Raw genomic sequence first — 27934 nt, forward strand, 5'->3', positions numbered from 1 at the left:
TTCTACCAAAAAATCGACCTTTTATGTATTTATACTTTTGAAAATGAATTTTCGAGTAAAAGATAGATTAGTAACTTGCCGCCAAAAACACATATATCGTTATTTTTTCATTTTATAGCTATAAAATGAGTTGCGGCTGGTTTATAATTGGCTAAATGGCTCTAAGCGCTAATGCTGTGGGTCAAAAGTTTAGGGCCACTTTTTAGTTCAGAAATCCGCAACGCTAGATGGCGCTGATCCAAATAATTATAACTATTTACGGTAGAGCCATTTAGTCAATCATAAACCAGCCGCAACTAATTTTGTGGGTAGACATCAAAAAGTTGACGTTATTTGTGCTGTTTGCGGCAAGTTTATAATTTATCTTCTACCCGAAAATCTACCTCCAAAAGTATGGATATTCTACTTGGCACCCACCGGGCACCGACAGTTTGCGGCGATACCACGACCTGTCCTATACGTCACCTACGTGCTCTGGCAGCATTTGCGGCCCTTGTAAGTATACAGTATTTGAATGTTCTTTTCTTTCAATCCAGAATACAGGTGTATGTGTACCTATACACAATGAATAAATAACAATGCACATATGCAGTCATGCACTAGCCGGCGTGTACATACAAGTGTATTTTCAGTTCAAGCTAAGATTTCCATAATACTTACCTACAACCTCCATCTCCATCCTCCATCATCACCGATGCACACATTTGGATTCTCATGTCTCCCTCACTGATCTCCCCTTACCTCTCCCCGCGAGCCGAGCCTACAAGCCGCCAGCCAATAGAAAACATGTGCACGGTTCCTCTGCTGGCACGGCTATAGGTAAGTGTTGTAACGACCCGACCGGAAGCCAGAGCATTGAACGAGCAGCAAAGAATGGGATTTGGCTGAAATCGACTCCTGATGCCGATGTTGCCAAGAAGTTAAAAAAAAAAAAAAAAATTCGTTTGTTTTTCATTTATTTTCTTTCGCAATGTACTTAAGAAGCTAGCAAGTAAATATATCACCGAAGTAAAAAAGCTGATGAATCAAGTGTGCACATCGCCAAACTCTTCAAGTTCATAATGTCAAAGTGACAAAGTAGATTTATTTATAATTGTTATTTGTTTGTACAACACGTACACCACGTCAGCATCTAAATTGTTGGTAAATGCAACTCCGTAAGTATAAGTACGTTGTTGACTCATTTTTATCTTATTTTCATACAAAAATAAATTAATAACACGTGAACCTGTTCACCCAACAGCATGCACAGTTTGGACAATGCAATATCTCGGAACACATGCTTGATTTATTCTGATGCATAACAATATCTTGTAACAAGGAGCGGATTTTGTTGACAAGTGAAAGTAAGTATAGGAGCTGTATTGAAGGGTTCAAAAGCACTTTGAATAAAAATGTACACCGACCTCGTGAAAAACCGCATCTGCCGGAGTGGCAAAGGTTTTTACTGCTTTGTCTGCGAAGTCGACGTTGACAGAAAAGACGAGACATTCTTTCACGTTACTGGTGATCTTGAGCACCTACGAGAGCTGGAGAGTCACGTGTCATTGAAAAATTTAAAAATTGACGAGAAAAGGTGCGTAGAGCTTATTAACAATGGCATCATTGCCAATAACAGCAAAGAGTTCAGGTGTACTATTTGCTGTTGTGACATTCCTGTACGTGCGAATTGGAATCATGTTGTAGAACATCTTACTGGCAAGAAGCACCTTACCAAGAAAAAAAAGTTCATACCCGATTCAGCTGAAGATTTGGTTTATTTGAATGATTATGATACAAATAGTGATCAACAAGAGAACGGCAATGGAGATCATTGTAACAGTCTTCCTGACAATACCAAAGAAAGCAGTAAAAACATTTCTATTCTTCAATCAAATGACAAAACGATTCAGAGCGGCAATCTTTTGGACAACTTAAATTGCAAGGAGAGCAATAACAAAGTAGAAGGAAATATCACGACTGTTAGGTCAGAAAGCGACACAGTTAAAAGCAGTAATTTCCTCTTTACTTGCTACAAGTGTCAGGATGTTGTGAAATCTGATGTGGCTCTGCATTATCATATGATGTTTCATTTAAGCCAAAAAATTAGTCAAGTTACTGATATTCTACATTTTTTAGTCAAAGATAATATGAAACAGATATTTTGCTTGATATGCGATTTTCTTATCAAAAACGTGGATGATTTAGAAAAACATTTGAGAGATGCTGTGCACCAAAAAAGATTGATCATTGTACGATGTCCAAGCAATGGTACAATCATTAATTTACAGCATCTTAACTCTAGTTTATACCATCCTAATCTTGTTAATTTTTCAAGAGCGTACAATGCTAGTAACATGTATAATCAAGAATTTGGCAAATATTTGAACTATTTGCAAAATATTTTTCAATCAATAGCACAAAAAAACCAAATTAACGACAAAGTACTCGGTGGCATTGCGCCAGTAGTTCCTCAACAACCGGTAGCACCGCAAGTCAATTTTCTTGGTTCATATTACGTGTGTTTTATTTGTAACATTAAGTTTATGAACGAAAATTTGTTATTTATACATTTTAACTCTGATTTTATTCATAAATTCAGAATGGAGTCTTTAATTATTTTATTGAAAGATAAACATATCAAATTTATCAGCATTGACAATAATGAAATGATTGCATGCCTTAAATGCCAGATGGCATTCACCGAACTAAGTGGGGCAGGGATGCATATTTTTGACCCACAGCATCAGAACGATGAGCCCATTGAATTAAAGCACATAATGCCGGATGGCAGAGTGGTGATGAAAAATAAACAAGCATACACCTGTTCCCTTTGTAGGATAAATATTCCAAATGACATCTCGATGATTCATCACTTGACATCTGATTATCACGCTTACAAAAAACAAGAGTATTATGCAAATGCAAGCATCCAATCGTTCAAAAAAATTATTTTTTACTGCCCAACTCATGGGACAAATTTTTTTGATGACAAGGCATTTCTTGATCATATTTATGTTCAGCATCAAAACGGATTTAAAAGTAATTTTTTCACAAATGACTTGGCACATCTTAACAACACAAATATGTGTAGAATGCCAAACACGCCGCTAATGGGTAATATAAATGTACCTCATTATCCAATGATGCCACAGTGTTATGATACAAATTATAAGAATGCCCATTTTATGCCTTCTCATCCCTACAATTACGCGCAGAATAATGTAAATCATGTACATAATCATCAACAAAGACCTAGAGTTCCTGTTAATAATCATAATCAAAAAAACCAAAGTAAAACAAGTTCCGCTATACGACTGAAAAATAAAGATTTTATGAACTTCAGTCCGAGATATGTCCAAATTTGTATTGAAAGAGGGGGTGAAAACATTTTCACAGTAAATGATGAAAAAATGAAAAATCTAGAATTAAGTATAAGCTTAACTTTTCCCTATAAAACAGAGAGGTGCTGCATTCCGTGTGGCTTAGAAGTTTCTAGTGATCTACAACTTTTGTATGAACATTTGCGCACAGAAGAACATGAAAAAAATGTGCAAGATATAGAAGATAATGATCGGTATTTTGAAAATTATCGTGAACAGCTTAGTGATTTAGAACTTGCAAGAGAATATATGTATGAATATTCAGATAAATGGGTCAAGTGTTACGCCTGTGATATTAAAATAGAAAATTGCGAAACAAATCTTAAAAATCACATTGTCTCGGATGTTCACGTCAACAAGTACCAATTTTTTAAAAAATCTGCAGATGAGATAATCAAATTATTTTACAACATGTTTGAAAATCTTTGGTATTACATTGCCAAATTTGATTGTTACTTATGTGGTAAAACATATGATTACGAATATGATTATGCTAGACACTTGGAAGATATCAAACATTTGACAGAAGTTGAAAAAAGATTGATAAAAAATCAATCGTTACAGTTTGACTGGTGTATTTCATGCTCAAGTTATTGGTATGCAAAATCAGACTACCACAAAACACACTACACCAAACGCGCGCACGAATATTGTTTGAAAACTCGTGATTTTACAGTTCCTGAAATGAGTAGCGAAGTGAGACAACTTTTGACCAAGACTGAAGAAACTTTAGAACAATTTATAGAAGAATCAGAGAAAGCAGCTTTTGATGGGAAACACGTTGAAGAGCAAATTTTGCAAAATGTAGAAAAAGTTGTACAGTCAAGATATCCTCAAGCCAAAGCTTACTTATTTGGTTCACGAATTTCTCACCTGAGTTTTCAAAACAGTGATTTAGATGTTTACGTAGATTGCAAGAATGAATATGAAACACTCAAATCCAAAGAAGACAATGAAAATGAATTGTCAACAGTTCAGGAGTGCTTTTTTAGACATGAAGACACTTGGAAAATTACCAGTATTATCCACAACACCCGAGTACCAATTATTAAATTGAATCACAGATCTACTAATCTTAATTGTGATATTTCATTTATTAATGGGTTGAGTGTGGAAAAGTCCAAAATACTTGGGTAATTTTACTATCATAAATTGTACATACTCAAAGTACGATTTAAATTAATGAAATGTATCGTTTCTTTCAGTTATTACGTTCAAGCCTGTTTGTCGTGTCGCAAAATGATTCTCTATTTAAAAAAATGGTCTGCTCTGTGTAAATTATTCTCAGGGCGCAAGGGAATCAACAATTTTGCTCTTTCTTGGTTTGCCATTTTTTATTTACAAGTTCAAGAAATTTTACCTAGTGTACAGCAATTGATTCAACAAAAAAGTAAATCACATCTTGTAGCAGGTAAGACTTGTTAAAGCAGCCATTTCTAAAGTTTTAAAGAAATTACAAGATTTTAATATTGAATTTTCATTCAGGTTGGGAAACTGGAGTTTGTGAACAAATTTCTGTTAAAGACACAAACTTATCAACCGTAGAACTTCTTCGCGGATTCTTCACATACTATTCGGAATTTAATTACATATCAGACGTGGCTTGTCCTTTCCTTGGAAAAGTAATGAAGAAGAGTAATTTTTCTGAAATCGATGAGTTACCAGACGAAATGAGCTTTTACAAAAAACAAGTTAAAGAAGAGAAAATCGAATTTTTTCGGCTGGACTCACCAATGTGTATCCAAGAACCAATTGATTTATCACAAAATATTACAAAATCAGTCAGCAAATTACAGTTACGAATGTTTAAAGCCTACTGTGCTGAAAGTGCTGCAGTATTAACATCTTAAATTTTTAAACTTTTAACTCTGAACAAAAATGATTCTTGCAATGTGCCAAGCAGTTTAAAAAATTCATTTTTAATAATTAATCTGTTTTGATTTCAATGTTGAATGTAATTTTCAAAAAACTTTAATTCAACTAACATTTATCCATATCAGAATTTTTTACATGTAAGTACACTTATAACTTTACAAATGTACATACACACTACGTATGTTATGTTAAGAACTTAATGTCGAAACATCGTAATGTTAAAGTTGTAGAAATTCAAAATAAAACAAGTATATTTTTTGAAAATTAACTTTATAACATACAAGACATAAAACTTTTAATGTACGAACATATTAAACGTAACATTTTTGAAATCTCTGAAAAATGTATTTTAGCTTCAAAAGCTCAAGATTCGTTTATTTCGTTCGTGAGAGTATTTTTTAATTTAGTTGTTCTTATTAAAATAATTAAGTACGCGTATTAAGTAAGGATAGTTAAACAATGTACAATAAAGACTTGACAATTTTATCAGAGTACACATGTCAATAATGTAAGAATCTAGATTTTGTTTTGATAAACATTTTTGACCAATAAAATATTTTTTTAATATACACTGTCTATTTCATAACTAATAATGGTATTGATTTATCTCAAAATCAATTTTTTTTATTGCCCAATACGTGCTTGTAATGTTTTAAAAATTTTCACTTTTAAGCATTCTAATTTTTTTCTTAACACAAAATATCTTAAATTAGTAAGAAAAAGATTTTATTTAAGTGACTATGCTTCTTCGTTAATTTTATAATGAATTTTGCAATGAAAATATTCTAATGAATGAATTTACTTTATGGAAATGTTGGCATAAAATTATTTTAACCTATTTGAATTTACATACGATTTAAAAACATTTTTTCGTCAAGTAGTTTTTTGTGAACTTACGCAATCGTACTCCGGTATGGTCTAGTGGCTAGGATACCTGGCTCTCACCCAGGAGGCTCGGGTTCGATTCCCGGTACCGGAATTTTTGTAAATTTTGCTTACGCAACAAGAGTTATTTCTTGCTGACAGCCAATAACATACCGATAGAGCAGAATCTCAACTGATGTTAAGTTGTTGGTCGTCGGTCAAGTAGAATGTCCACATTGTTGTCGGTGCACTAGAGTGTCTATTTTGTTGTCAGCATATAGTAATAGTAGGATGTTCATTTCTTTGTTGCAAATGGGGCAAAATCAGCGCCATCTCGCGTTGCTGATTTCGAGTTAAAAAGTACCCCTATACCCCTAAAACTCTTAGTATATGGCAGCTATAAGTATAGGGGGGTTTTCGTATCCGATGGACTTCCACCAGTTCCACCGCGCATACACCATTCCAAACCTCGTGACACAACACTGACACGAACATAATACATAAATTTAGCGGCACGAATGTTAATATTAGTACGAAATTAATTAAGATATTACTCAGTATTATTATTTTATGTGAAATGTTCAAGTGTAAACAACAAGTGAAGTGGGGGTTAGTTTTTCTTTGTGTACCATTACAATCAAATGTTTCATGTGCAGTGATTTTTCATAACTCGTAAGTTCAGACTATCATTGAATGGTTTTCTGATACACCAAGTACAATGAGTAACAACAAAGAGAAATCTCTTATACCAGTTAAGGTAATTATTTTGTGACAATTTAGAATATTTTTCATTCAAACGGTGCAATATTAATTAAAATTATTGCAGAGATACAGAAGAGAAGCGAATGGAAGTAATGATTCTGAGTCGGATGATGATTACGTGCCTTATGTTCCTGTGAAAGAAAGAAAAAAGCAACAATTAATGAAATTAGGACGTTTAGGGCAGCTCAAAGAAGATGGTTGGACTGGAAAAAGTAGCAGTGAAAATGAAAAAGATGATGGCGATGATGTTGATGGACAGATATGGGGCAGAAAGTCTAATATTTCTCTTTTGGATCAACATAATGAGTTGAAAAAATTAGCTGAAGGTATGATTTGAAAATTAAGTTTTTATATAAATAATAGTCTTAAAAATAATGTGTTAACTCATGTATTTTTGTCAATAGCTAAAAAAGAAAGTGCTATGGAAAAACAATTAAAGGAAGAAGAAAAAATATTGGAAAGTGTTGCTGAGAACAAAGCTTTGATGGGTGTGGCAGAGTTAGCCAAAGGTATTGAGTACACAGATCCTATTAAAACCAGTTGGAAGCCTCCAAGAGTCGTACTTGCTCTAAGTGAAGCAAGGCATGATAGGGTAAGAAGAAGATTTGGCATCACAGTCGAAGGAGATGATGTTCCTCCTCCACTACGTAGTTTCAAGGAAATGAAGTTTCACAAGTGCATTCTGTCTGGTTTAGACGAGAAGGGAATCAAAAAGCCAACACCCATACAAATACAAGGCATACCGGCAGTGTAAGTTACTTATTGTGCCGGTTTTTAGTTATGTTAGTTACAATGTGTGAGATTACTAATTACTGTTACACTTATTTCTTTTTTATAGATTAGCTGGAAGAGATATTATAGGAATTGCATTCACTGGTAGTGGTAAGACGTTAGTTTTTGTACTGCCTATCATAATGTTTTGTTTGGAACAAGAAGTTGCCTTACCTTTTGGCAGGAATGAAGGACCTTATGGTAATCAGGAGAGCAGTTTATCTCAGCAACTGACATAAGTTTGTACTTCCAAAACTTAATATACTTTACTGTTATTTCAGGATTAATTATATGTCCATCCAGAGAGTTGGCAAAGCAAACATACGAAATTATACAACACTACACAAATACTCTGAGGCAAGCTCGCTGCCCTGAAATTCGAAGTTGTCTTGCTATTGGTGGAGTACCAGTATCAGAGTGTTTAGATATAATTAACAGGTAATGATAACTTTTTCTTTCTTTTATTAATTTTTTATGATAATTCATACTCATGGCAAAATTTATTTTTACAGGGGAGTTCATATAATGGTTGCAACTCCTGGTCGACTCATGGATATGTTGGATAAAAAAATGGTGAAACTTAGTGTTTGCAGATATCTGTGTATGGATGAAGCCGATCGGATGATTGATATGGGTTTTGAAGAGGATGTTCGTACAATATTTTCATACTTTAAAGTGAGCAGAAATTCGAAAAACTTCCATTTTTTTTAAACTTACTCGAAGCGAAACCAAAAAATTTCCTTTCATCCATAGGGTCAGAGGCAAACACTTTTATTCTCTGCTACTATGCCGAAGAAAATTCAGAATTTTGCTCGTTCTGCACTTGTGAAACCTGTGACGATTAACGTTGGACGAGCTGGAGCTGCTTCCATGAATGTTATCCAAGAAGTCGAGTATGTAAAACAAGAAGCCAAGATTGTGTATCTTTTGGAGTGTTTGAAGAAAACATCTCCTCCAGTTCTTATATTTGCCGAGAAAAAGCAAGACGTTGATGCTATTCATGAATATCTATTATTAAAGGGTGTCGAGGCAGTGGCCATTCATGGTGGAAAGGGTATGATTTTTGTTTGTTTGGGCATTTAAGTACAAACACAATAGCCTTATGCAAATACAAATTACTGTTTTACTCCAGATCAGGAAGAAAGATCGCGATCTGTGGATGCATTTAGAGCTGGGAAAAAAGACGTTTTGGTAGCCACAGATGTAGCTTCCAAGGGTTTGGATTTTATTAACATCCAACACGTTATAAATTACGACATGCCAGATGACGTGGAAAATTACGGTAACTTACATTGACAAGTACTTTTTTTACCCATAGTGTCGATATTTGAAATAAAATAAACGTTATGTTTGATTCTGCAGTCCACAGAATTGGTAGAACTGGTCGTTCTGGGCGTACGGGTATAGCGACGACGTTCATAAATAAGGCCAATGACGAATCCGTTCTTCTGGACTTGAAACACTTGCTCAGAGAAGCAAAACAGAAAATACCTCCGTTCCTACAGGAATTGTGCTCAGAAAACGAAAAGTACCTCAATGTTGGAGGTAATAATTTATCCTTCATATGTTTTTCAAAAATTTTACAACACACCGACGGCGTACTTTATGAACGTACAATGTTTTTTTTCAGACGAACAAGGATGCAGTTACTGCGGTGGTCTTGGCCACAGAATCACAGAGTGTCCAAAGCTAGAGGCTATTCAGAACAAACAGGCGTCGAACATCGGTCGTCGCGATTATTTGGCGAGTAACGCTGCAGATTATTAAGGTCTTTTTTTCATCAGAGAATTTATAAACTTATGATTATTCTTAAAAAAACTTGTTGATGCATATTTCAACAAGAATTTACATTTGTTTATTCGCTTTAGACTACAAAAACACTAATTTCTACCCTTGGATTTTTTCGTTAATACTCTAGAAATTGTACATAATATGATTTGCCAAAAAAAGAGTTGGTTCAATGCAACCAATCACATGTAGATTTGGTAGACCAAGACTCGATCTTTTTTATAAATTCGATTTTTATTGCTTGAAAGTATTTGTTCAAAATAACAAAACACACTGACGTTAATTAAAGAACCCGTAAATTATCAATGACACATTTTTCATGTAATTTGACGTTTTAACGATAAACAAGTCCTTTTTAATGCTCCCAAGATTTTCAAGAACGCAGCTCGAGTGAGCACTTTGCAATGTAAGATATAAACAATATGCATGGTATTTTTCTTTGAGCAAATGAAAAAAAAAAAAAATTGTACATAAATTGTAAATAAAAAAATCTTTCACGTCATTCTTTCGCAAACAAACGCATCTTTAGATCAAAGGCTCCCCGGTCCTAATAAAAATAAAAAAAAAAAAAAAAAAAAATGACTCATCCTGCCCCGTGTACTCTTAACAGTATACCATGACTCTTCCCGCAAGGCACTCCAATTTCGTCAAAGCGAAGCGCGCCAATTAATTTAATACTCCGTTTGCTCGCATCTCGACGCCAAAAAGTCGGGGCGCTCGCTCGAATGGTCCAGGAAGCGCGGAAAAGGAAAAAGGCCACATCAGAGCCGTATAGGTGTAACAGCATCAGGAGCGGTAAAAGGTGACTAATTCACGGACGCGCCGCTGCATTGTCGCATCTCTTTGTTTTTTTTTTTTTTCCTCTTCTGCATCGAGACTGTTGTTCGACTTTCATCTGAGATTCTCGTGAATGTATAATGTACGCGCACAAGGTGTAAGTGAGAATATGGACGGGCACGTGAGGGGTTGATGGCTCCTTTTGTCCTTGAGATGTAAAAAAGTCATTTTTTTTGTTCCTCTTTCCAGAATGAATGAAAAAGAAAAGAAAAAACTAAACAAGAGGAAGTGTCGAGAGAAAGGAGAAAAGATTCGAGGTGCAGTTGCAGAGTCCGCACAAAGCGCTGCGATGCGTCGTAAAGGTAAGGGAGGGGGAAAAAATAAGAGAGGAAAAAGGGGCGCTTTCGCTGACCCGCGAAATCTGCCCCGATGGCTTGTTATTTGTCCGTATACGTCTGTCTGCGAAGGTTCCTGTAAGTACATTGTATGCAGCAGTGATGGACGAAGGAAAAAAAAAAAAAAAAAAAAAACAACGAAGGAGTAGCTGCGAGGCGTGCGAAGCTCTTGGCGTCAATTTGCCCGAGAGGCCCTCAACTTTCAAGAGAGAAAGATTTTTTCAAAAGAAAAGTTGGACGAAGGCGTTACGTCGTCGTGGGTGTGTATAGTGGCTGTTATCGAGAGTTGTCGCGTGGAGAGATATTTTTTGTTTCCCGCCCCCTTTTTTTAACGAGAATCTGTTTGGTCGTCGGGTTCAGGTTGTTGTATGTCTTTTAAAGTATAATGCAGCAGTTGCATGGATCCGGACGGTTTCTTTTATCATTATTATTTTTTTCTTTTTAAATCACAAATGATTGATAGACGTAGGTTTTTGCGGGGGTTGGACGACCCATTAGTTTTCAAGTCCATACACGGCAAATAGGTGTGTACGTTGGTCGAAAAATCGGTTGATTGATTTCTCCTCAAAAACACAACCAATAACGTACATCATAAAAACCCTTGGGAAAAAAAAACGTAACTTTGATTAATATCGATGAGATCCGCACAAACCAGCCCCACAACAGAGAGACAGATTGTAAGTTACTCGTAGATCACGTATAAATATACATAATACCTATATATATACAATATGTACGTATGCTACTACCGTCGCAGCGTAATAAAGCGAAAGGAGGCCGAAATCTCAAAAACACGTGCAATTAACACGGTATCCTCGATTCCAATGTATACACATGGTCGCGAGCGCGCACGCGAAACCGATTTTTCCCGAGCCTCACGATTTTGGTGCTATAATATGTGTATACCCTCGTAAGAATGAACGCAAGAGCTCAATACATACATATATATATATATATATTATGTATCTGGTAAACCTATTAGCCGGCAATAAGTATAAAGTCTTATACCTTATATACATATAGATCGTGTGGTATACGTGTGCAAAGATGCAATAACGTCGTAATCGTGTACACCTACGATAATAATAAGCGCATATTGTATACGTGTATGTATCCTGTAGGTATATTTCTTTTACCGATTGCGATGGCACGTGAGCAAAGGACCTTTAGCCTCCATCCGGTGTACGAAAGTGTACTATTATACCTTCCTCCTCCGCAATATTGCGAGCCTTGCATATTATACAATATAAGTATTTTTTATCAAAACGTACGCATAGTAGGTAAGTAAGTAGATGTATAGCGTATGGATGTATACAAGTTGAACGAGTCTATCTACTCGTTCGAGCGCAATGAAAAAAGTATAGTTGTATACCCGTACAGGTCACTTACAATGTACCAGCACAGATCTACTTACATGCACTAGCGTCGTGTATTTACAACAGACACGTGTAGGCGAGTACACGCATGGGGGCAGCCGGGAAAAACTTTGATTGCCATGCTTTTTTCAATTTTCTCTTGGTCTCCTTTTACGTACTTACACCTGCCTGTACAGGTATAAAGGTGTATAATACATATATATATATATATATATATACCTATTACATATACGTACGTATACACCTGATGGGTAGCAGTAGTACAAGAGGGTAAACGATCGGATTAGAAAAGTTTTTGTTATTTCCCCCCGCGCGCTGCTGGAGACCCAAGTTTTTCCAGGTTGTAAAATCGAGCGCTTAAAACTTTCGAGAGACCTACAATATACTTGTAGTACTGCGATATAATAACTCTACGTCTATATATTACATCATATAGGCGTGGGCATGTAACACGTACCTATAATGTGTGTATACGCAAGCGTGATGCAACGTAGAGAGTAGTTGTTTATTATACCTGTGTAGAAGAGCGAAAGAGTAAATATCATAATGAGTAATCGATCTCACTTAATCTTTTTTTTTTTTTTTTTTTTTTTTTTTTTTTTTTTTTCCTTGTACAGATGTAGAATATTGCGCGATTCAATTGGCTCCAATTATCGGACGCGTGTGTGTTACATTCATACAGCATTTCATACGCGCTTTTGGTTTTTATTGCCTTTGGTATTACAGTCGCTCGATTCGTTCCTTTTTAAGGGGGCTGTTGTAAAATTTGTCAATATTTACGTCCGAATGATACGAGGCGATCATAAAAATGTGCTCTAGCACTGATAACTCAAACCGGTGAGTCAATCGGAAGCTGCGTTCGAAGCGTAATATGTATCGGTAGCTGCTATTGATGATGTGTACGTGAAATATGTAACGGTATGTTGAAATTTCGTTTTTTTTTTCTTTTTTTTTTTTTTCTCGTGCATCATTATTATTTATGAAGAAACGTCTCTCTTGGCATGTAAGAAGAAAAATGTAACGGCGTCTTGCATATTTACATAAAAAGTAGGCAGTAAATGGGAGGATGTTGACTCGATGACGCTATACGTATACACGCACTCGTGAGCTGTACGCGGTGATTTATCGATTCTTCGTTTACGAAATTTTATTGCGTTATCGAGAGTAAAAGCGCAATTATATGTACCTTACGTGCCCGAACGATTTTTCGAGAGTACAATACGGTTATCTTAGCCAATGTGGGCCACCTGGTTTCGTAGTGTAGTGGTTATCACGTCTGCTTTACACGCAGAAGGCCGCCGGTTCGATCCCGGCCGAAACCATTTTTTTTTTGTTTTCACACTTGTTTTTTAACTTCGTTGTATTTTTAGGTGTTGCTGATGGAAATATTAGAAAAAAAGTTTTTTATTTCATACAAAATACAAAAATTTCCGTATATCTTTCGCTTTTACCCACTATGCATGAAGATACTACAGGTACTTTGCTTTATTACGTATATATATATATATATATATATATATATATATATATATACACAAGAGGGATGAACAATTGTTGTGAGTCTCTTTTATTCCGAGTATGGACTTGAGCGGAAACGTAATCAGATTATGTACTTTTTTCCCTTTCTTAACCCCGCAATACAGCTCGCAATTTAATACTGCACAAATGAGCTTAAGATTCTTCGTTAAAACTGTAATAATTACTTTTAACAGTTACATTTTTCGAGTTTCAATAAACGTATAACGTTGAAGATTTAGTTTTTTTTTAAAAAGAATCTCACTTACATGTCGCGGTGTAATTCTAATTTGGAATCAAGTACATTTATCGAAAGGAAGGTTGTTTTGTGTTGCAATGAGCGGCGGAGGAGAAGTAGATGTAGTATAGAGTAATGCTTCTCAGGTATAACATAACTACTCATGATTACAGTTTTAATTGTATGATTTACTTTTTTCAATTTTACGCGACATTTATGTAAAATAGTGCGTAAAATCGATTTTTCCAACTGAGCTTTGGTGATAAAAAGTTGTACCGTTACCGTTTATTCATAAAATTATGCCTCCTTGGTTGATATTGATTAACAATCGTATCGAAATTTATTTACAGGTAAATTAATGAAACGAAATTACATATCGTTAATTTAATCGTCAACCGAATGGAATACTCTCATTTATGAATTTCAAATGTAAAAGACTCGTTCTTCCAATCTGTTCACGAAAGTAATAATATATTCATGTAACGGATCAAAAGCGTCTCCATGGAAAATCGGTTCGAAAGATATTAGATAGTCGTACTAGATCGTTCGAAATGGTCGCGCCGAAATAAGGTCCAATGTATGGTTTGAAATTCGAAAAATCGGTTGAAAAACTTACCCGCTCCTCCATCAACATCTCCTCCCCAAACGCCCCCTCTCTTGGACTCTATCGCGTCATCTGAAAAACACGCACCGAATTCTCGATCGGATCGCCTTAAAGTCCATCGAAGTACACGTACACGAGATACTCCACCAAAGCCGATTTCTCGTTCGGCAACTTATACCCCTTCTCCGTCCGAACCCCCGAAAAAACCGGGCCTCATCCACCGCCTGTAGGTCCATTATTATTTCTTACTCCAAAACGACACCACGTACTTATACGCATCGAGAAACACCTCCCCTGTGTGAATTATTATTGCACACACACATGCTGTAACTACGTATAAGTGTACTCTTGCACGAGGGCGCACATTGTAAAAAGTCCATTACAATACGTGCAAGGATGAGACGAAAGAGAGAAGGATATGATGATGCATAGAGGCACACGCGCGCGGGGTCGTTTACCTGCTGATGCTCCTTCCTTCCTCTTATTTCTTTCTCTCCCTCTCTCATATATCTGCTTATACGTACATCCAGTCCGTGCACTATATAACTTTGGTCCATCCGCGCGTACCTGTATTCATACGTATATTTGTAAAGGGGGGTTCATCTCTCTTTCGTTTGGAGCTCCAAAAACGAGCAACAACAGTAGAGACGCGACTGCATGAGAGCAGGGTGGAGGAGGAGCAATTGCAACATCTGCATCCTCGCTGGTGTATGTATGTATATATATATATATCCCATCATCATCGCTTCGCTCTCCCTAAAAAAAAATTTACTCGATATACAATACATCACATTTATGTAAATATTATAGGGTCCAGTTTCTCAATTCCATTGTACAAAAGTAAAGTACCACCGCCACCTTCTCCCCCCTCATGATAGTGCACATCATCATATTGGGCCCAAAATACAGGATTCCTCTATGTATTGTCTACTCTGTACTGAAATGAATACTGGTATTGTTGCAGTGCATGTGTAAAGTAAGCTTGTAGTACATAATATATTATTATGCATCACATGCAGCATGGCATATAATAATTATATGGTAGACACGCATACAATAATATATATATATATACATATAGGTATGAGGGGTTCGAAGGGAAAAGGAGTTAAAGGCATCACAGGAGCAGCGTTTGACGTATACGTGTATACATATATACACAGAAGTAGGAGAGCCAAGGATGTGATGGAAAAGGTGGTGGGAGGGGTGGGGTGGAGGGGGGCGGCAAGTCGTTGTCCTCATTCGCGGCGGCGCGCGCTGATCGCGACCTGTTCGCCGCCGCTCCAAGCAGCGCCGCGCGCGCGCGCTCTCTCTCTTATTCGCGGCATGTACACTACCCCGAGTCTATACCCACCTATATACCTATAGGTACATCATATGTATATACGTGGGTATACCTATATGTTACGGGATATGTGTATATATACAACAAACGTGTTATATATATATGCGGAGAGAGAACGCGTGCAGTTGTTCGCCAACAGTTTGCGGTAAAGTCAGTGTCTCCTGAGCCGTAGCTTGGGGAGCGCGCGTCGGGTGATATTTTTCAACGTTTCGTTTCTTACGGTAATAGCGTGTGTCCACTCTCGCGAATATTATTTAATCCGCGGAATACGATATATTTATTTAAATGGTTCTCGTTGGTCGCGTTTGTTTTACCGTGTGGCGTGATGCACAGTGTTATTGGTCCGGCCGCTGATGCCTGCATCACTGATGCTCCTTTTCCGCAGACGCCGTCTGCTACTGCGACTCCGAAATATATAAGTAATAAGGATCGGAGCGCTTAGAGAAAGAGGGAAATAGTAAACAAGTGAACAGTTTGGCAGGTAATTATATATAGGCCCACAGGGACGTCCTGTGAACATATTTATATTATTTTTTTTTTCTCAGTGCATAATTATACAATATGTAGTGAAAGAAGGATAATAATACGTTTAAAAAGAGAGCGGTGTATATCTACAGCACATATTATAATGTACATTGTATATACCCACCACAAAATATATATAAAAGGACACCACACGGGAGAGGTTAGGTGCTCCCTGTTTCTCTCCCCCTCTGTGTATATACATATATTGTACTTTACACACGTATATGAATATATATGTATGTATGTGTATATACATTCACGCCGCACACTCTCTGCTGTAACCTTGCGCGGGTGGTGTTGCACGGCACGTTGCCCTCTCACTCTTTCTCTCTTTCTGTCATTATATGTATACCTGTGCAGTGTGTGTCTACGTTTAACGTATACATGTATAAACTGTTGCCGTGTCCTTTCGCGAGACTCCTGATCCTGCAGCGACCCTCTCTCTGTCTCTCCTTCTCTGCAGTACAAGTCCTTTGTAAAAACGTTTCTGTATGCGCCCCCCACGTGTGTTATTGTGTGGTGTATTGGTATCTCTGTTTGTGGGCGCTCACTCTCTCTCCCCTTTTTGGTGTCGTTTAAAAATGCACACACAGTGACGTATTGAAAAGAGCCCGTTGTGTATCATCATAAAAAAAATCATCTCCGTCCCTGATGGGAATGTGTGTAAATAAGTATACAAGTTCATTCCCTTTAAATCCCTTTAAATGTTACGCATTATATACATGTATACAGGTGTACATCAATGTCCTGTTCCAAATGTATCCTCGTTGCCGCTGCGTCGCGATAGTACACACGTATAATGAACACATGTACATGAAAGGAGTATGTGGTAAAAGAGGAATCGAATCGGATGAGAATCGAGGGGGGAAAACAGAAGAAAACAGAGAAAGAGAAAGGATGGAATGCACGAGTAGGCGGACGAGTAGGTGAATCGAGGCGGCGATGATGACGGCGATGAATAAAAGCGCATAGTGCTACTACAATATGTACCGAGATCGGGGAATCTTGCGTGCGGGTCCTTTGGATCGACTGATGCTCTCTCAAGGGAGATGGAACCGATGTTTTTTGAGTGGCCCATCTGTACGAAAACCCAAAGACATCTGCAGACTCTTTTTGTTTTTTGTTTTTGCATCGTGTGTACGCAGTGCACGTAAATGTACGTATACACACGTTTACTGCCGTATCGGAAGGAGAATATCTTGCAGAGAGAAAGAAAGAGATAAGTCGCCGTCGTCCTCGTCGAAGGAAAGAACGAGAGAGAGGGAGAGCGTAAGGTAGGCAGGATCTATATACCTGGGGGCCGTTGGCGTCACGGGCTGCTGTATGTATATACGTGTATGGTGCCACCACGGCAGTATGGCGTATTATACTGTACAGCCATCGTTTGCCGGATACAGATCGGTGAATCATGCCGAACCTATTGGCTTCGGCAACAGCGTCGTCTTCGAGCCTCCTGTCCACCCATTGCCGGGATACTCTTTTTTTTTTTTTTTTTTTTTATTTCTCAAATGCACAGTACTTCATAATAACATGTACGTGCTGGTGGAGTTGGGAGGGAGAGAGATCGGTAAAGAGCCGGTAGCCGAGATCGGTAGCAGAGCGCGGTTTGGAGAACGTGAGCGGAGGATTATTTCGACGACGTCGACGCCGGGGAAAGGAGGAGGAGGAGTGGGTGCGCTGAGGCCTGATGAAACGCTTGGCTCGTATGTATATAACTGCCGATTTGTCGTTAAGATTTCGTGCTCGGTCCCCACTCTCCTGCGGCGGCGGTGAGCAGAGTTCGTTGCTTCGTATACATGTAACGATGCAATAATAAGGAGAGGATGAAAAAACAAAACAAAAAAGAGTATACCCACTCTCGGGCGATTATTTCATGCTTTGCCGAGCGATCTCTCGCGATTTTACAATCGGTGATGTAAATTCGCTCGGTGCCCGAGAGGTGAGAGCAGATAGTTGTGTAAAGCGAATGCGGGTAACAGCTTTTTTTTTTTTTTTTTTTTTTTTTTTCTTTCTTCCTCGTGTCTTCGACTCGCAAAGTAGTTCGTTTGGAGGTACAACGTTTCATACGGGTAATGTGTATACGTGCAGTATAAATATAAGTAAGGAACGAAAAATAGAGACGATGAGGTTTTTTTTTTTTTTTTCACTCGTCGGGGGTCTTTGACCTTGTGACTCATGGTGTGTAAAAAAGAAACTTGAACTTCGGCTCCGGCGAGTTAATTGTATTCTAATGTATGCGGGTTTTTTTTTTTTCAGATCTACCTGTCAAACTTCTTATTAGTAATTCATTTTTTTTTCTCTCGATGTCGGGGATCTTGACGGTGAGTTTCAACTCGAAAGAAACGGGACACATTGTCTGACGAGGCTGAAAATTAAAATCGCATCTATAATTGCAAACGGTAAAGGCTGAATAGCGTAATTAATTAACGATTTCACTGTTGCCGGCTCATGTGCGCGCTGTGTAAGCCTTCGTGGATATACCCTATACGTGAAAATTTCTCGTGCTCGCAGTGCACATGCATACACCTATAATTGTGGTATCGATATCGTTATCGCATAATACGCACGCATATTGACCTCGAGTGTACAGAGTAATTATTTTGGAATTATTATAAATGTTTGTTAAAAATCCCTCCGCTCTATCTCTCTCTGTACTGGGGCTTGTTTCATCAAACCAGTTTCATGGTTTTGTTGTGTTTGAAAATTAAATTTGCATGTATGCAAGCACTGTAAAAAAAAACAACTAGTCTTCAAATGACGTTTTTACTAATTTTACGAAATGGCAGAACTCCGTGCGATATCCTTCTCGTTTAAAATAAACTCGAATAAAAGGATAAACGCGAAATTCCACTTGATACGAGATCTCGCGAAGCTGTATCTTAAAATAGACATGATAATCAAGGGTATGTGTGCATACGTGCACGCATAAACGGGATACGGAATAAATTATTTCCCCCCGTCCGGGGTGATCTCTCTCGTGTGTAAAAAGTTACCACATCTATATACCTCCCCTCGACTTGCAAAAGCAATCTTCTCAAGGCTAACGAGTATATCTTTCCGTTTCTCTCTAATCAAACGTAAACAAATAACGAAAAATGGTCCGAGGAAACTTATGTGCACCCGCTGTCTTCCTTGTCAATTTCATTTTCAGTGTGTACATTTAACATTACGACAAACACGTGTATAACGACACCCCACGGGGGCGCGTCGAGACGCAACGCCATCACACTTTGCAGCAGTTCATTAAAACATTTTCTCGCGCCAACAGCAGCAAAAAAAAAAAAAATAGTCCCATCCGCGGGTACGCAGTCCCCGTCGACGGTATACAACATATGGCAGTGATTTAAAATATATATTTCACGTCTCGCTGGCCGTCGCACAATAAATTAATATAATATACATCGTACTCGCTTCACTTTCACGCAAGTGCTTCGAGTGATAATATGATGCTCGATGTATAATACACGCTCGTGCGCGAGTACTCGAGAATGGTATGAACATAACGTATATAAAATATATAGACGAACGGCGAAAATGCGTGTAGGGGAAATTTATTCGAGTCGCCACCCTATACGTGTGCCCTTTTTCCGCGTGATTTCCGGCTTTTCCCCCTTTTGTCTCCCAAGTGCGCGAAGAACAGCTGCTTCCACACGCTGTAATCCAAAAAGTTTCTTTGCCCCGAGTAAGGGGGGGGGAGCTTTGTCGCGGTGGAGCAGGCGCTTAAACTTTTGTCGGGAGGAAGAAGAAGAAGAAGAAGAAGGAAAGTGGAAGGAGGAAGTGAAGTGAGAGTGGGGGAGGGAAAAAAACTGTCCTCTTCCTCCCGCGGAGGTACCGTTCGTCATTTGCGTCGGTGTCTTGAATGCATAAGCGAGCAAAGGGGAAAATCAAGGAGTCGGGGAGACACCACGGACGCGGTGTCGGACACGTGAAAAAGGGAATGGGCCCGCTCTCCCGAAAATTAGCTGAATAACAAGTGGGTAACTCGTGCGTGGTGTGCATATACATGTATACGAGGGTGAAAAAATGTATGAGCTCCAAGCACCTACTTTCTTTTTTAAGGGTTGAGAGCGAATCTCGCTCGCTACCTTGACTCTCGGGAAACGTTATACTTCTGTGTACAGTTTACGAGTGGTCTGGTGCCTTTGAGCGTTGACTCGTTGAGCAACTATATATAGTTTACAATTTTGTTTTTCGGAAGCAGCGAAGGGCTATGCGCCAAAAGTAATACAACCATCGGAGCTTTTTATTGCTAACAATAGCCAAGAACCCTCGGTTAAAGTTAATTGTTTTTTTTTTTTTAAGTAAAAATCACCTTTATAAACAAAATCGGCAGACTAGTGCCTGCATAATAGGTGTATGTAAACTGTTTGTGTTTAAGCCCCTTTTTTATTCATCAACCGGAAACGAGGAATCTTTCAAAATCGTCAATGGCAAACACGTGCCGATTTATACCTGAGAGAGAGAGAGAGAAACGTCAAAACAATGGCACACCACGCGGGTTGAAACAACAGAAAGTCGAAGAAAAAAAAAAAATCCAGCCTCACAAAGACAGACGGCAGAGACCCGACCGCGTCGGACTTAATGATCAATTGGCAAAGCGAAAAGCGTTAGCCTTCGGTTGGTGTGGGTACATATATACATAGGTGGTACACGGTATCGAAACATTTCGACACAATATAGAGAGGAGAGGAGGAGGCGATACACCATCGGGGAAGTATATACCTACACGCGGACGTCTAACGAAATCGCGCACCACCTTATTAGCGCCTGTTTCGCGAGGCTCTGGTTACTCCTGTGCCTATATATACATTCATAAACACACATCGGATCCTGCACCGCGCCAATTGCTGTAACAACAATCAGGCACGCACGTGCATACATACATACACATATATATGCACAACAGTCGAAACGAGGGGGCGAGCGCGGGGTAATTATGGAGTGTATGTTGCGATTGAAACGTTCCGCGCTCTCCCTCTCTATGTATGGGCTCCGGTGGTGGCGGTGGTGGTCGAGTAGCAACCCCGAGGTCATGATGCTCGTATTTGCCTTAAAAACGATACGAGTAAATAATAATTATAACGAGGCTCCGCGGTCGATAAATATTGATTTCGCCCCTCGGCGTTTGTTGTATTGCCGTCGTTGCCCCCCCCCCTCTCTCTCTCTTTGGCTTTATGTGATATTGCGCGCATCCTCGTTTCGGAATACATTATGATGCCGGCGCTTCTTTCCACGCGCTCTCGGGCCTTTTAATTGGGTCGGATTCATTGGTCGATTTCGAGGATTCGGTTTTATCACCCCAACCCCCTCTTTTCTTTGCACGGCAATACATAATTTACCCGTTTCAGTGTTGCGTTGATATTTTACGATTTTATTCCCCATCGCTCTCTCTTTTGGCTTCAGTACGCAACTTTTGCTCGTCGTTAATGAAACGTACGCTCGAACGTACGGGTCTTTAATCAAAAAGTATCCGTCGCTCAAGCTTTTGCAGTTTTCGATTGAAAAAGTTTTTTGCACAAACGCGTGGTTAATGATGATTTTTGTTCGTCCAACGCAACCTATACGATTCGTCATTAATCTTTCGTTTCGCGCTCGTCAGCACGTACAAACATATAGATAACGTAATAAGCAATGCGCGCGTTGAAGAGACGTTGTTTGCGTTTGCATCGTCGTCGTGGCTTCGTATGGAATAATGACGGCGTATTGCGTGCTATTAATTTTTTTTTTTTTTTTTTTTTTCGTACCTTGAAAGTACAATTGCACACATAGAAAAATAAACACACACGCGTGCGTGAGTCACGGCAAAATATAAATACATTTCCACGTATAGAAGCTTGTATTTATTATCGAGCACGCGCATAGTATGTATTTGATAAACGAGGAGTCCTGATTATGCATTCGTCGATGGTATATATATATTGGTATCGTCGCGGTATAATATTTTTAACACGCAATTATTACTTTGGTATACAAGCTCATCAATGACTTCCGAGTGTCATTAGTGTACCATTGTTATTGTTGCTTTACACTTGGATATTTGCATAAAAAATCGGCCACTCAATAGGTTTTTCTACAAAAGGCCTCACCGAGCATACAACAATTTCTGAAACGCGAATAATGAAAAAGCATCGGTGACTGCAGGATTTTTCTGAAAAAAGCTTGCAACAGTCAAGTCGCTCGAAGAAAACAAAAAGGAGCAAAAATAGCCTACAGAGTCCCTCCTTTCTTGAGCAACGAAAAAATTCTAGGCCACCATATTATAACGTGCATACGTGTACGGCATTATTACACACCGCGCAAGTTTTTATGGGCGAATATTAAGTATCGGCAAGTCTCGCGCAACAAAGAAAAATACCCCACTAACGGGTAAAAGAGACAATACAAAAATATATACCATATGGCGACGAGAGGAAAAACTTGCGCGCACATTGCAGGGCGTACAATGATTTAGGCGTGCGTAAATAAATAATGTGTATGTACACGCGGTGTGGGGTATACCGGGGTATACACAATTAAGCGACGCGTAACAAAGGAAAGGAGATAAACAAAAAGCTGGGCGTGCGTGCGTACACACTATTATAATATAATACCTATACAGGCGAGTGACCGAAATGACGGTAAGTATACACTCGTGGTATGTATATCCTCGATGCAGCGGCAAACGAATGGTCGGCGCAATTCACGGGGCCGGTGTGCTTATCGTGGTGTACATATTCATTAGCGCTCAGCTTTGTGTGAATACTGTGAATAGTGTATACGCAGTCTCGTGTGCGTTTTGTCTCGCCCCAAATACTTAAAATACAGGCAGCAACAACAAAAAGTATAACGTGGCCGCACGCCGAGAGAGAGAAATCGGCACTCCGTTGCATGCATGTATACTAGCGCAGTGGGTACACCTATGTACAACCCATGATGAGGTTGATGGTGGGTGATGTGTGTATATATATATATATATATATGTTTCGTTACGCAGGCAGACTCGCTCGGTTGGCCTGATTCTCCCTCTCGAAAATATAATACCGCAGGTACCTATGTATAGGTACATACTACATCAGCTTTGGCTTGAGTTTCGCACGTTTTTGCCGCAATTAAAAATACTTTAGGCGTACATCTCGCTCTGGAAAATCGCGTGTGCGTGCGCAGTTTTTTATTCTTTCTCTCATATTGTAATGCAACTTACGTAAGGGAGTCATGTGTGTCATGTATATAGAGAAAACGAGAAGAGTGTGTGCGTTGGAATGGAAAAAATAAAAAGGAAAACGACCTTGCTGATTGCGATGTATTTGCTTGGAGGACCATGAACTTTGCTGGGTTGAAAAATGGCACTTGGAGTTTTGATACAGAAATGTCGAAAAATACGATATTTGGTCATAAATAGAGAGTGAGAGGTGTGGAAAAAGTACTGAAAATTATTTAGACCTTTGCTGACTGAGTGATGTGATTGTCAACAGTCACGCCGATGCAAAAATAGTCACTTTTGTGCCATTTCGATGTATACCATTTTCTCTCTACGGAGAGTGTTTGTGAACCTCATACTTTTTTGTAATCATCAGCATTCTCTCTGAAGTAAGTACATGAAAAATAAAAAAAGCCCGAACAGAAAACTCTCAACTCTATTTGGCTTTGGAAAAAAAAAAAAAAAAAAAAAAAAAAAACAGCCACTCCAATCGCTACGAGCGTCGTATTAGCTAACAGCGCCCGCCATCGCATCAACCATCTAGACCTTGCTCCCTCTCTCCTTCAATCACGGCCTGTCAATCTTACATTATACAGGCACCTATACAGCGTACCCGCTGGCGAATTACGAATTTCACTCCGTGCGCGTACTTATTATATACATATACTTACACGCGCGTGTTACAACATCCTCCTCCAGCTCGCTCCAACTTCCGCCGCAACCACCGAGTGGGTACCAGCGCGTTCACGTGCGTTACGCACCGATGCGCCGGACACGCTCCTCTATTTTTTTTTCCTCCTTTCCTACTTTAGGCACTTTACCAGTGTAGGTCATCGTTGCCATACAACAACCAAGACGTATATACTTGCTTTAAATCCTTTTTTTCCTTTTTCTTTCCAACTCGAAACAAACCGCGCGCGAGAGAGGGTCGTCGCGAGTATATATACCTCGATATATACGTTGTGCGTATCCATTACTCGAAAGTCGCAGGTTACGCCTGGCTATTCCATCCGGCTACACGAGAACATGACTGTCGTTATCTTTTTATGACCACTTTTTTTTTTTTTTTTTTCTAATTGAGCCATGGAAAACTCTCGGATGAAGCAAGCATGTGTATTTTGACACCTCCCCGATCTCTTCCTTTTTTTTCTGTTTCTTTGCTCCTCGCTTTTCTACGCAACAGCGCGTGTTTACTGTGTCATGTATACATTTTTTTTCATTTTTAGCAGATCTTCATCTTCAGGTCTTATCCAAACATATACTTATTTGTCCAACTTTTAATTTTTCTCGTCAGACCGTGAATACTGCCTTATTAGTAGAGAGATACTGACTATCAATTCGAATTTTTTTTTTTTTTTTTCTTTTTTTCAAGATCTCGGTAAACAAGCACCAACGGCATGTATCTGTTTTGCATGTTAAGTACACGTAAATCTGTCCAAAGCGTGTATAAGTTACACGTCTAAAAATAGATCGCTAAACTTTTCCTCGCTGATAATTTCAGAAACATCGTACAAGGAGATAAAGAGAAAAAGAGTCAGGGGTCGTGAAAAAAAAAAAAAGCAATTCTTTTGTGTACATTTTCGACTCATTAAGGTCGGATAGTGGTACATTTCTTCGAAGACGAAACCGGTATTGGACGGTGTCTTTGCGCCGATAGAGATCGACTCGTTTTTGCTCCGCGGATGGAGGTCCGGTGTACATTCCGGAAACCACCCACGTGCCCACTTATTTGTTCGATGGTTATCGATGAATTTCACTTTTTTTTTTTTTTTTTTTTCTTTACTTTGCACTCCGAAATTCCGAGACAGAAGTGTATGCGCTTCGACACATTTCTAATAATCTTTTTCTTTTTTTTTAAACTTTTTTCTCTTCAGTGTGTCGCAAGTAATGTTTAAATTGACGAGTAATAATAATGACGATAATAATAGAAAGTGCGCAATTATCGGGTGAATCTAATTAATTTATATTATAGAGTGGTTGTCTCTATAATAAATCGCAAACTCATTATTTTTCAATGAGGGTACAAATTCACGCCGATGAGAATTAAGTTGATTGAGAATTCAATGTTTCAATGATGTATTAATATTCATCCAAGATTATTATTGCACTGTGAATGAATAATGCATTGTTTCAAAGTGATTGAAAAAGATACTTCTAATCTAATGAAATGTCTCTAAAGAAATTAATTTTCTTTATTTTTCGATTCTCTTATTAGACAAATTATTTTTATGTGGATGATAAATTAATAATCACATTGCACAAACAAATCATACATATTTAATTACACGCTTTAACGATTTTTTTTTGTTTCATAAGATATCTCCATAGAGGTATAAGAATAGAGGAGAAAAGGGGGCGTGATATGCGACAGCAGAATTCGCTACGTAACGAGGCATCTGTCTTTGTCTGGCAGTTATGTTATTGGTCGAGTCATACATGAGATTGAATCAACTGTAGGATTCAGGACGAAGAAGTAGCCAATAACGTGGCTTTGGCAACAAGGACAGATGCCCCGTTACACTTAGTTATGCTGTCGCTGCCGCTAATGGGCTAGTATAGCGCTTTTCCCCTCTATTCTTATACCTCTATGGATATCTCATAAAATCTTTTGTGATTAAATGGAAAGATGACTTAATCAGGTAATTCCTTTATCACGCGCAAGGAATGTGTCGAGATTCAATCGCAACAAATAAATATAAACAATGTAGTCTTGATCGTGCAACCTTCTGGGTGTTCAGCAGACGTGATTACCACTACGCTACGGAACCATAAGGTATTAGAATAGTATGTACTGTTTAATAGATAACATGATAAAAATCAAGATCGATAAATCGTTCAAGAGTACTTAACGCGTCTTTATTCTCGATAATAATATGTAATTGCATAAAATTAAAATCTGAGGACGAAAACAGATTAACACATAAAATTGTGAAATCGATTCATTATTGTTTCTCCTGTAATATATTGAAAATAGAGCGTCATCGAATCCTTTCGCCTCCTTTTTGTTTGATGTGAACGAGATATTTATTCATGAATAATAATAGCAACAATAAAAATAGTAAAAAATCACAAGAAAACTATTAGTCTAATACTTGTATAAAATGTTTAAATAATAAAATTTTATTATTTTAAAATTATAAAATTTAAAATTAATATGATAAAAAAAAAAAAAAAAAAAAAACCAAACAACCAGCGTATGGATAACCAAAGTATTTCATAAGTTCAATATTGAACGAATTCTATGCTATTGACTTTCGATATTTCATACAGAATAATATAAAAGTTTAACCATCCTGAGCCCTCTATTTCCTATATTTTAATATAAATTACTTTAAGTAAGTTATTCGTCACTTTAGTCTTTAGACGCTTATTGCAATTATTCACAAGAATACCTCGCCTTTTTCCGAATTGAAAGAAAAGACATTTTATTAGTCCCAGCTGCGATACCCTCATCCTCTCGCGATATTGCAAATTTCTCACACGCGGATGCGGAAGAAAAAAAAAGATCCAGAACAACCGGGGGGTGTGGGGAGGGACTCTTAACTTTACATGGCTACTTTCAAGATTTATCATCTGTCGGCGTACGTAAATTTTTTCCCTTTTTCTCTCTTCTCCGGCTATTACACTTTAATACGCGTAAATCTAGCCGCTACCCGTATACGTTAGCCGGCGAAACGAGGCAAAATAGAGATAGAGAGAAAGTGGGATAAAGAGGGAACAAGGCAAAACTCCGGGGCGCGTAGAAAAAATAAAGAGCCGAGGGAAGTTCAATAAAACTTTCGCGTGCGCGCGTTTTATGCGGTTTTATGTACTCGAGCTGGCCATCGAGCTTTGAGCTTTCGCGAGCATTACGTTGCAAGCCACGGAAAATAATTTAGGTAATGCAGTCCTCGATCCACTGTGGGATGATGATTTTTTTTTTTTTTTTTTTTTTTTTATGTGAGTTGTTATGATTTTTTTTTCTTCTCCATTGGCTCCGTGGATTCGGTCTCACCTTTTCGATGTTTACTTTAAAAACCCACCCTTTTTTCCAGGATTTCTCTGTTTTTTCAAAGGAATTGCGTTAGGCGTGTATTTACAGTGGGACCTGAAATTTCCGAGACAGTTTGAACTCAATAAGCTGGAAAAATGCTTTTTCCAGATTGAATAAAAAAAAAAAAAAAAAAAGTTTCTAATTTTTTAAGTGCTTTTTGCGCTCCTGAATTGCGAGTTGTGACGTATGATGTTTAATTTTCAGTTGATTGTACAAACGGAAAGTTAAAGTTTCCACACAAAACACATTTAGCGGATGAATGGAAGGAGAGAGAGAGAGAAAAAAAGCCTTTCAATAAAAACTTTTATTCATTTAACATAATGAACTGAGTTTACCTGTATACCCGTATAAGTCAAAATTAAATAGACAATCAATTATGCGTGTATGAACTACAATTCACTTTAATTGCAAAGAAATTAAAAATTTTATCATCATCGGCTATCGTCGAGCAAAGCATTATTAAATCAATCGAACCATTAATTTGATTCGTCCTCCCGTGCGCCGATAATGTATACTATTATTGGATT

The 27934-nt window shown here is 38.2% G+C and overlaps 2 protein-coding genes and 2 non-coding genes across 5 annotated transcripts; all 4 read left to right on the plus strand.

Moving 5' to 3' along the window:
* The first annotated feature begins 831 nt into the window (after positions 1–831).
* LOC106641957 (uncharacterized) lies at positions 832–5258 on the plus strand. Of its 2 annotated transcripts, none has more exons than XM_089591541.1 (4): positions 832–1167; positions 1244–4495; positions 4568–4773; positions 4848–5258. In XM_089591541.1, exons 2-4 carry the CDS (start codon positions 1395–1397, stop codon positions 5210–5212), a joined length of 3672 nt encoding a protein of 1223 aa, XP_089447667.1. In that variant the 5' UTR covers positions 832–1167; positions 1244–1394; the 3' UTR covers positions 5213–5258. The 2 variants fall into 2 exon arrangements, with proteins under 2 accessions (XP_089447667.1, XP_089447666.1); XM_089591540.1 differs by having other exon boundaries at positions 832–1157.
* Positions 5259–6144: 886 nt separating this feature from the next.
* Positions 6145–6216, plus strand: TRNAE-CUC (transfer RNA glutamic acid (anticodon CUC)). The gene has a single exon. It is a non-coding gene; the product is annotated as a tRNA-Glu (tRNA).
* Positions 6217–6538: 322 nt separating this feature from the next.
* abs (ATP-dependent RNA helicase abstrakt) lies at positions 6539–9956 on the plus strand. The gene is made up of 10 exons (XM_014356534.2): positions 6539–6858; positions 6928–7189; positions 7268–7613; positions 7702–7835; positions 7916–8072; positions 8147–8309; positions 8388–8688; positions 8767–8916; positions 8997–9179; positions 9265–9956. The coding sequence occupies exons 1-10, from the start codon at positions 6820–6822 to the stop codon at positions 9399–9401; spliced, it is 1872 nt and encodes a 623-aa protein (XP_014212020.2). The 5' UTR covers positions 6539–6819; the 3' UTR covers positions 9402–9956.
* A 3263-nt stretch (positions 9957–13219) lies between these two features.
* On the plus strand, positions 13220–13292 carry TRNAV-UAC (transfer RNA valine (anticodon UAC)). The gene has a single exon. It is a non-coding gene; the product is annotated as a tRNA-Val (tRNA).
* Positions 13293–27934: the final 14642 nt, after the last annotated feature.

Source organism: Copidosoma floridanum, unplaced genomic scaffold, assembly GCF_036245765.1.
Source record: "Copidosoma floridanum isolate Cflo_tuat_1 unplaced genomic scaffold, Cflo_Japanese_pri ptg000013l, whole genome shotgun sequence".
Taxonomy (NCBI): domain Eukaryota; kingdom Metazoa; phylum Arthropoda; class Insecta; order Hymenoptera; family Encyrtidae; genus Copidosoma; species Copidosoma floridanum.

Coding starts and splice junctions, on each gene's coding strand:
- LOC106641957 (XM_089591541.1), top strand. CDS start 1,395: ATGTACACCGACCTCGTGAAAAACCGCATCTGCCGGAGTGGCAAAGGT. Junction 4,496..4,567: donor GAAAAGTCCAAAATACTTGG/GTAATTTTACTA, acceptor CGTTTCTTTCAG/TTATTACGTTCAAGCCTGTT. Junction 4,774..4,847: donor TAAATCACATCTTGTAGCAG/GTAAGACTTGTT, acceptor ATTTTCATTCAG/GTTGGGAAACTGGAGTTTGT.
- abs (XM_014356534.2), top strand. CDS start 6,820: ATGAGTAACAACAAAGAGAAATCTCTTATACCAGTTAAG. Junction 7,614..7,701: donor ATACAAGGCATACCGGCAGT/GTAAGTTACTTA, acceptor TCTTTTTTATAG/ATTAGCTGGAAGAGATATTA. Junction 9,180..9,264: donor AAAGTACCTCAATGTTGGAG/GTAATAATTTAT, acceptor GTTTTTTTTCAG/ACGAACAAGGATGCAGTTAC.